This window comes from Trifolium pratense, linkage group LG4 (genome assembly GCF_020283565.1).
Source record: "Trifolium pratense cultivar HEN17-A07 linkage group LG4, ARS_RC_1.1, whole genome shotgun sequence".
NCBI classification, from domain to species: domain Eukaryota; kingdom Viridiplantae; phylum Streptophyta; class Magnoliopsida; order Fabales; family Fabaceae; genus Trifolium; species Trifolium pratense.
In genome coordinates this window covers 15340489-15350645 of record NC_060062.1, presented here as the reverse complement: position 1 = coordinate 15350645, position 10157 = coordinate 15340489, and the positions used below count along the sequence as shown (strand labels likewise).

Here is a 10157-nt window from a genome sequence, read left to right as displayed (position 1 = left end):
ACATAACTACATTTTTTGAATTTTTATAAAAATTTGCGGAGTTGATCTGCTCAATAAAATCTTTGAATTCAATGGTTAAATTGAAGAAATATAATGCCGATATCGAGTTATTAAGCGGAGTAAGTTAATGAAAACTTACTCATGGAGTCAACGGATCCCTACTATATATATATATATATATATATATATATATATATATATATATATATAGGGGGCTGCTAACTTAGACCCAGTTGGGTCTAAGTTAGCAAGGTGCACCTTTTCAGTTGGACCAAAATACCCATTCTTTTTAATTAATTAACCAAATTACCATCAATGGAGGCGGATCCAGTGTCGCGCGTGTACCGAAGGACCATGGCTACAGGCCGTTGATTTCCATCAGACAGCCAAGCTCTGATCCCTTCAATACTGTCTGATCAATCAGACAGCCCAGATCATCCGAATCCATCAGATTCCAGCGCGTGCACCACACTGGATTACACCCTGGAGAGAGAAGAATCTACTTTTTAAAAGCAGGACACGTGTCGCTGTCTGATTGGCTGGGCGTGATTTTTTTCCATTTAATACTTTGAACTCAATTATTTCGTTGTAAATTAATTTTTTATTTTTTTTTTATACCAAAATTCATAATTTTTTTTTCTCTACAAATAGAGACTTGGTTCGTTTGATTTGGACACAGAAAAAAAAACCCAATTTTTCACTACCTTAATCTCATTTTTCACTACCTTACATCAACTCACTGAAACCATTCTACCAGGAAAATGGTTTCAGAGTACAAATCTCTGAAACCATTCTACCAGCTAAATGGTTTCAGAAGCAAATAACTAAGAATCAACTTACTGAAACCATTCTACCAGCAAAATGGTTTCAGAAGCAAACACAATTAATAAATTACTCACTGAAACCATTCTACCAGTAAAATAGTTTTAGAGTACAACTATGTGCAACCATTCTACAAGCTAAATGGTTTCAGAAGCAAATAACTAATAATCAACTTACTGAAACCATTCTACCAGCAAAATGGTTTCAGATTACAACTCTCTGAAACCATTGTACCAGATAAATGGTTTCAGAAGCAAACATAATTAATAAATTACTCATTGAAACCATTCTACCAGTAAAATGGTTTCAGAATACAACTATGTGCAACCATTCTACCAGTAAAATGGTTTCAGAAGCAAACATTAGTTTTTAATTACCGTTTTATCTCATTTAATTAACTAAAAATAGTTTCAGGTCTCCAAAAATTTCATAAAATATACCAAAAGTTCCAGAATATTATCTACTATTTTCCTGGTATAATGGTTTCAGTGAGTTGGTTGAGTGGTGCGTGTTAAATTACAACACACAAGTAACGTATTTAGTAGACAAAAAATGAGATTAAGGTAGTGAAAAATTACATTTTTTTTTCGGTGTCCAAATCAAACGAACCAAATCTCTATTTGTAGAAAAAAAAAATTATGAATTTTGGTATAAAAATAAAAAAATAAAAAATTAATTTACAACGAAATAATTGAGTTCAAAGTATTAAATGAACAAAAATCACGTCCAGCCAACCATTGTGTGACACGTGTCCTACTTTTAAAAAGCAAACTTTTCTCTCTCCAGGTTGTAATCCAGTGTGGCGCACGCGCTGGAATCTGATGGATCAGGATGATCTGGGCTGTCTGATTGATCAGACAGTCTTGATGAGATCAGATCTTGGCTGTTTGATGGAAATCAACGGTCTGTAACCATGGTCCTTCGGTACGCGCGCGACACTGGATCCACGTCTATTAATGGGTATTTTGGTTAATTAATTAAAAAGAATGGGTATTTTGGTCCAATTGAAAAGGTGCACCTTGCTAACTTAGACCTAACTAGGGTCTAAGTTAGAAAACCCCATATATATATATATACTGACAATCATAATTAAAATTCTATCAATTTTTTTATAACATAATGGACAACTTATGTATTGAGAGGTAATCTTGTAATAAAATAATAAAACAATGCTGAAAAAAAAAAAATATAACCCATTCATTCTCTGCCACGTGAAAATTATTCTCCAAAACTTATTGTGTCGTGTTGTTAAAATTATTCTCTAAAACTTATTGTTAGGATATCATTATTTTTTTGAAGAAGCTAAATTAGCTCACCCAAACCCAAGTGGGTTTAGGATATCATTATTATATACTATTTGGGTAATACACATCAATTCAATTGCATCTTACTAAGTAAATATCTAGAAAATATTTTAGGAACCAACATAATAAAAATGCATTAAAATATAATTTGCATGAGAATATATGTAAAAACAATCTTAAAAAAAATGGCAGTTATAAGCATCAATCTTTAAACTGTGAGTAGTAATATGATAGATACCTTAAACCTTCAATCCAACCGGGAAAGGGATCTTTTCTTGTACTAGTTATCATTGTGGGGCGTATAATGATCAAAGGTACATTATCTTTTTTATGCATTAAAAGCATCTCTCCCATTGCTTTTGTGAATGTATATGTGTTTGGCCAACCATGAAAATTTGCTCTAATTTTATATTATATATAGTTTGAATTGGATCATAAAAAATAAAATATATTAGATACATAACCATAGAAAAAAAATAACCATAATAAATAAAAGAATTTTAGAAAAAGAAAAGAATAAAAATGAAACAATACAATAATTAATTAAGAGTTTGATGAACCTTTCCATTCCATAATCTTGCATTACACATTTCATTGAATTTTCATCCACATTCATTGCTTGGAGTTCAGCTAATTTTCTCTTTATCAAATCCATTTCTTTGTGTATGTCTAATTTGGAGTCCTTTTTTAGAGATTGTCCCATCTCAAATGGTTTCTCTTGTAAAATTCCATGTCCATCCTTAGCATCTCCGCATACATATGCTAAAATTATTAATGAATATATATCCAAAGAAGTTAAAATATTTGTGTTAAAGTTATTTACTAGAAAAAGTTGAATCATCAAAATATATAAAGACAAAAAATGAAACTGATCTCTAATTTTTATATTTCTCTTCGAAATAAATTCATATTTTTCTCATTTGTAATTTTTTGTTGTCAATTAATTCAGTTTTTCTTGCAATAGACTTTTGCTTTTTATATTTTTTTTTTTAATTTATTCTATTTAGAGTATTACATATCCTTCTGCACCCCATTTGCTTAAAAAAAAAAAAAAACTAATGTCTTTTTGGAATTTTTAAAAAAATACTTTACCAGTCGATATGTGCCCAAAAGCCTTTAATCTTCTACAATTCTTTGCGATGTTCAAGACATTTAAAGCACCTTTGGTATTAACATCCATCAATATATCAAATCTATAGAGAAATGGAATGTTAGATTTCGAATGATTAAATTTAATTGACAATAATTATATTTTTCAATTTAAATTTTTTTATATAAAAAATATATTTTACCTTTCATTAAATTTGGTAGATGCAGCAAAATGGACAAGAAAGTCTATCTCTTCAAACATATCATTTTTAAGCTTTTCATCTTTTATTCCCAAATTTTCTTTAGCAACATCACCTGCTATTGTCACAACCTTCTTTGATATGAAAGAACTAAAATTTTCACCCCACCTTTCTCTTAGTACGCGAAATAAATCAATCTTAAAAACCTGTGATTGGACAATTCAAGAAATGTAAATCAGAAAACAAATATTATTTTAACTGATATTTAGCATTTTAATGTATATATTTTTATTAAAAAGTGTATTGGAAAGTGTTTTTTTCTTTTTTCTTTTTTCACGTAAAATAGAAGGATAAATTCTTAAGTATTCATGATGTTTTAGTTTTAAAATAATATTTATTTTAATATAAATTAATATAAAAATATAACATAACATTAAAATTTGTCTATATATTGTAACCAAAAAAAATAATTTTTTTTGGTCTATATATCCTATTAAACTCTGAAATACTGCCGTGGATTATTCACCTCATTTTGCAAACGCTCTTCAGCGCATTGAGTGTTGGAAGCTCTTAGGAGTAGATACATTTTTTGTATCTCTGGTTGAATCCTTAATATCTTTTCAACAAAAACTGCACACAAATGTAAATTCCAAGATAATAATATATAGTGATATTTGAAATGATTTATTATATTAGAAACTATGGTATATATAAAATACCTTTTGCTAAAAAGCCAGTTGCTCCTGTCACTAGAATTGTCTTTCCCTTCAGGAAGTCTTTCATTATCTGAGAGTCCATTAGAAAAAGAAGAAAAAATGGTATACAGAACTATGTAAAGGGTTCAAATTTGGTAATGCTTATTATTGCATACAAAGTACTACCTTATTTATAATGTATATTTTACACTTAGACGATCTCCATTGGTAGTACCTATTAGGTACTTATATAGGTGTTTATTAGGTATTACCATTGGAGCAAAATCCATTGAGTACCTAAGAGCATCCACAATGAAGATATTTATTTTTGAGTACTTAACTGGACCCCACGTGTACACATCACTCATTTATAATATTTTAATAATAGTACCTAATAAGGGCATCTCCAATGCAAGTATCTTATTGAGTTCTTAAGGCTAAGCAACCATGTCTTATTTTTTTTTACCATTGGAGTTGGATGACATGGCATTGGAAGTTGCTTAGAAATAGGGGATGGAACTTCATATTGCAACTCTTAACTTGGGTGGCTTAACAATAAAAATCATTATTTTAATAGGTATTAGTGGGTCCCATAGTTATTATTTTTATTGAAAAATTGGAGGATTGAAAAATTGGTGGAGCATATTTGGGAACACTTCAGGCATGAGAACAACGAAAATTAATTTATATAATTTATTGTTATGTATTTTATTTTATTATGTATTTCTTATTGTTGCGTATTTTTCGTCACTTGCTAGTTATTGTCGCTATGTATTTCTCATCGTTTAAAATAAATTTATTATATTTTTATGTATTTATTATATATTTTTAATGTTTTTTAAACATTTATTGGATTTAACCATATATATTAATAAAATAATTGATATAAAAAATTTAAATCAAAATTAAATGAAAATAAAAAATATATATAAATTGGTGGGGTCAAATATGAGTTGCTTATTTTAATGCCATTGGAGTAAAATTGGTGAAAGTTGCTTATCAAATTCTTAAATCCTACATGGCAATTTGGGTCCACAAAAAGTAACTTAAGCCACCCATCTAAGTTCCCCCATTGGAGATGCCCTAAGTACTCAATTCCTCCAACCTAACATCTCTTAAAAAAATTTAATTAGGCCTTACCAATAACACATTTCACCAATAACTATACATCATTATAAATGGGACCCACAAAAACAAAATAGGTACTAATGCTTATTGTAGAACTAGTACCTATTAGATACTCAAATGGATATTGCTTCAATGGTAGTACCTAATAAGTATCATGAGTACCTAATAGGTACTACACCATTAGAGATGGTCTAATGGGTACTGCTTCTCAAATAGGTATCATCTCTCTCCTCATTATAATATATTTTCGTGGGACATACTTATAAAGATATAGTATTATTGATGAGATATAGAGTTATTAGTGGGACCGATTTAGAACTTTTTAAGAGATGCTAGATTGGAATGATTGAATATTTATTAGGTATTATTATTAAAAAAATAATAAATGAGTGATGTGTACACGTGAAACCCAGTTAAATACTCAAATTTGGGGAGTTCCATTGTGGATCTCTTAGAAAGTGAGTTCATACCGTACGTATCTTAGACATTAATTGCAATGCATTATACTGTAACCGCGCAGCCCCAAATTAATTGTATCCTCGCAGCCCAAAATTAATTGTTCAATTAGTATAAAAAAAAATAAAAATTAATTGTTCAATCAGTGGATTAGGGCGACATGACCTCAAATTAATTGTTCTGCCGGACCTTTCCATTTTACAACCCTAATTTTATTCGGAGAATTTTAACATGTATCATGAGGACACATGTTAAGAAAATAGATGTGATAAATATATATTATATTATTAAATGCTAAATTTTTTTTTTAGATAACTTATCACGTCCTCTTAGACCCATTCTATTTTTCCTTTTCACTTGATCATCTATTAAAGAGGGATGCTTTAATGGTAATTTTCACATAGAATAACTCATCTTGATTGTTTTTTATTTTTTTAATTAAATAAGTGATAGAAACATGTTTTTTAAGTTTTATTTATGTTTTTTATTTCTTAGTTTGATGTTGTTTTATTTCTACATTAACGTAGAGTAATTTGTTTTAATTTTTCGTCTTAGTATTGTGTTTATTTTATTTAGATTTGTAATTTTGTTTCAATTCAAATCAAGTGCAAATTTAATAACTTTAGCGTTGTCAATATTAAAAGTTTGGAGGCAATTTTTTATTTATTTTTTGAATGGCATGATGGAGGCATATTTATTTCAGACATTTGAATTTTTTCATTGTCAATATTTATAGACTTTGACACCGAAATATATTTCATACAGTATTATTTAAGAAACATCACCAAAATTTTAGAAACCCTCAAGCCATCACTAATATTAAACTCGCATGACTCACTAATATAATATGTGTAATAAAAACATGACTCACCAATATTAAATTCTAATCTTAACTATATATATATATATATATATATATAAAATTTAATGGCTCATATTTTTTTTTATAAGCAAAAATTAAATTATAAGGAGTACAAAGTCACTCAACACTTACAATTCAAACGAAAACCATTAGATGCTTTCAATGCAAACTAACAGATTGTTACACCAATCAAAAAATACAAATGAAGTATTAACTCCTAAACGACCTATAAACCAAAACCAAGAAATAGAGATAATTTGATATATCAAAGCATCCAAATTAAACACATCTCCTCGAAACACAATATTATTCCGAGTACGCCATATGCTTCAAGTAGTTGCTAGCCAAATGACATGATGAGTTTTAACAAGTCTCTTACTCTTCACCAAATCACCAAAAGACATGAAGTGCTTCCACCCTTCCTCAAAGGGGATAAAATCCACATCGAACCATTTATAAATTTTCTTCCAAACTTGAATTGAGACAGAACAATTAAAAAATAAATGATCTATGTCTTCTTCTTTCTAAAGCAAAACACGCAACAAAACTCACGTGGATTATTAATAATTACTTTTCTTACCAAAGCCATACGGGTCGGAAGTCGTGCTAATAACAATCTCCATCCAAATATGTTCACTTTAGACGGTACATCGTTCACCGATAAATTTTACAGCGCATCCACCACATTACTATTAATAGTCAAAAATGAATCACGGTTTTGCAAGAAACAATATGTTGATTTTACAGTAAACATACCGGCATGGTTCATGAGCCATTTTCGATGATCCAAGCATTCCTTCTTATTAGCCAGTTTGATGTTTTGCCGCATGAGGCGGAATTCCCAGTGCATGGGGCGGAATTTCTGCAGCCTGGGGCGAAAATGTTCGTGCCTGGCACAAAAATCTCATTTATTGGCCTTAACTATAAAAGGGAGTGGTAGATCTGAGATTGAGGATCGAAAATTTGCATTGGAAACATCAATTTGAAGAACTTTTGGAGATCTAGGAGCTTGGAGGCAAGGTTTGAAGTGTGGAAACACATCAAGATCATCTTGTAATCATGCTTTCTTTCATTTCTTTGATTGTAATGTTTTTTTATACTATGTGTAACTAAACTCCCATGATTGGTCCTTAGGGGATTCTGATTATTATTTCTCTTGAACCATGTGATTATCATATGTTATGATCAATGAATTACGAAGTTAGTTTCTTCAATTATTCCTTGTGCCTAATGCTTTGTATGATTTGGCCAATTATATGATGATTTCAATTATTTGTTTTACTATGACGATAGGAATGAATAATCGATCTAGGAATGATTAATCAATTAACTTTCACTTAAGACATTTAAGATTGTTAATTGAGATTAAAAGATTAAAGTTTGTAAACCTCAATTGATCATAGATTACCTAAGACATTAGGAATCGATGATCAAAGGAGAGGATTATGTTACCAAGACATTGTGCATAATCACTTGAGATTTAATCTAATTGTGAAACTAAATTGAGTAATTTGTAATCATACATGAAATTACCAAGAGAAGTAGAAATTAGATGAACCAAAAGGATCAATCGCTTTTCTTCCGTTGATTTAAATCCTAAGTAAATTTTAAAGTTTATGATCAAATTTGAACCAAAAAAATTTCCCCCCTTTTTACATTTAAATTTATGTGTTTAAGTATGAAATCAAATTGTGTTTGAATTATAACAATCCCTGAGGATCGATAATTTTACTACTTGAGATAATTTTGTGCACTTGCAAAATATTCATCAATAACTTATTACTTTATTACTTGGTAGCGATTCTGTACACTTGCCGAGCCACTCTCAATAGGGTGAAACTTTTATCTTGGAAGTGGTTTTTAGGTAAAAACCCTGACTCCTCTTGTTCCTTTTGTCTTTCCTTAGAGATTGTTAGGCTCTGATGAAGTTTACTTCTAGTACCTCTTTACTTTTTCTACTTTTCAGTACTCTCGTATTTTTTTTCATTTTAATATCTATATATAATATAGGGTTAAATAAATTTTAGGTCCTTATAAATATATCGAATTTTATTTTTAGTCTTTATAAACATTTTCAGCAACTTTAGGTCCCTCAAGTATTTTCTATCACAACATTTGATCGTTACTTTTAATCAAACTCTCGTGTACTTTCACATTTTTGAATGGATTTTTATATTCATGTTTATAATATTATAAGAACATCTCCCATAAAAATGTATAATTTTTTAATATAAGATGAATTATTTATGAATTTTTATGTACAAAACACTAAAAAATTCATATGTAATTCATCTCTTGTTAAAAAAAAATTAAACTTTTGCATGAGAGATTCCTATAATGTACTGAACGTGACCACAAAAAAAAAATTTAAAATGATATGTACGAGTTGATTGAAAAGTATGGACCAAAAATCATGATATGACATACTTTAAGGACAAAAAATTGCTGAAAACTTTTATAAGTACTAAAAACAAAATTTGAGATATTTATAGAAATCAAAAACAAATTTAACTCTATAATATATTTTCCATTCAAACAAAAAAAAAAATGCTTGCACCCCAAAAGTTAGCTTACAATTTAATTTTTTTTTTTATAAGAAGCTTGCAATTTTTATTTTCACACACTTTTTTTTTTAATGGAAAAAATAATATATATATATATATATATATATATATATATATATATATATATATATATATATATATATGTTTTGCTAACGTCCTGCTTATTTTTAAGAAGGTGCGTGTTAGCAAGTTATAACTAAAAAGTAGTTAAATACACCCTAAGGTGCATGTGGCTAATGCACACCTTCTAAAAAATAAGTGGGTGTACGTTAACAACTCCGATAGGCATTTGGTATAATAGACCTACTTAATTTTTAGAAGGTGTGTGTTAGCAAATGATAACTAAAAAGTAGTTAAATACACCTTAAGGTGTTTGTTGCTAATGCATACCTTCATAAAAAGCAGTGGGTGTGCATTAGCAAATCCCATATCTTTTATATTATAAGCTTGTATACACAAGCAAACTCTAAACCCTAATTTATTTTCTCTGTTTTCCCTCCATTTTATCTTGCAATTTTTATTAAAAAATAATACAATTTTGTCTTGAATAGGATTCGAACCCGCAACCCTTTAGTGCAAGGCAATATTTCCAACCACTATGGCAAGTATACCAATTATGATTAAAATTATGTGCAATAATTGATAAGCACCATCAATTTTAAAAGTATATCATATCAAAATTATTGTTGACTATATTATTCATCACGAAATATTTTTATGTCTTTCCTGATCAATGATTTTTTTTCTACCGGATCATAAATTTAGAGAATAATTATCATGTGAGATTTAGAAAGTTATTATCACGTGTAATTTGGAAAGTTATTATCAAACTCAATTTTGCTAAATCAATTTTTTTTGCAATACAACCAAACACAACCATAGTCATGTCACTAATCACATTCATTATTTTGATTTTAACATTGCAGATTTAATATTAATCGATGATCAATTGATACAATGTGCACTAGCAGACCAATTGTGATTTAAACTATGTCCACAAAGTGTTAAGCTCCATCAACTTTCATAGGAAAGATTTC

The 10157-nt window shown here is 29.0% G+C and overlaps 1 protein-coding gene across 1 annotated transcript in view; it reads right to left on the bottom strand.

Annotated features, from left to right (window-relative positions):
• Positions 1-4274, bottom strand: part of LOC123923571 (fatty acyl-CoA reductase 1-like) — a 12408-nt gene extending 8134 nt beyond the window's left edge. The window contains exons 1-6 of the mRNA XM_045976265.1: positions 4135-4274; positions 3942-4045; positions 3419-3621; positions 3219-3319; positions 2687-2888; positions 2365-2526 (exon numbers count right to left, since the gene is read on the bottom strand). Of these exons, the coding sequence (XP_045832221.1) occupies positions 2365-2526; positions 2687-2888; positions 3219-3319; positions 3419-3621; positions 3942-4045; positions 4135-4213 (851 nt within the window). The 5' untranslated portion in view covers positions 4214-4274. The remainder of the gene's footprint in view (positions 1-2364; positions 2527-2686; positions 2889-3218; positions 3320-3418; positions 3622-3941; positions 4046-4134) is intronic.
• Between the last annotated feature and the right edge of the window lie 5883 nt (positions 4275-10157).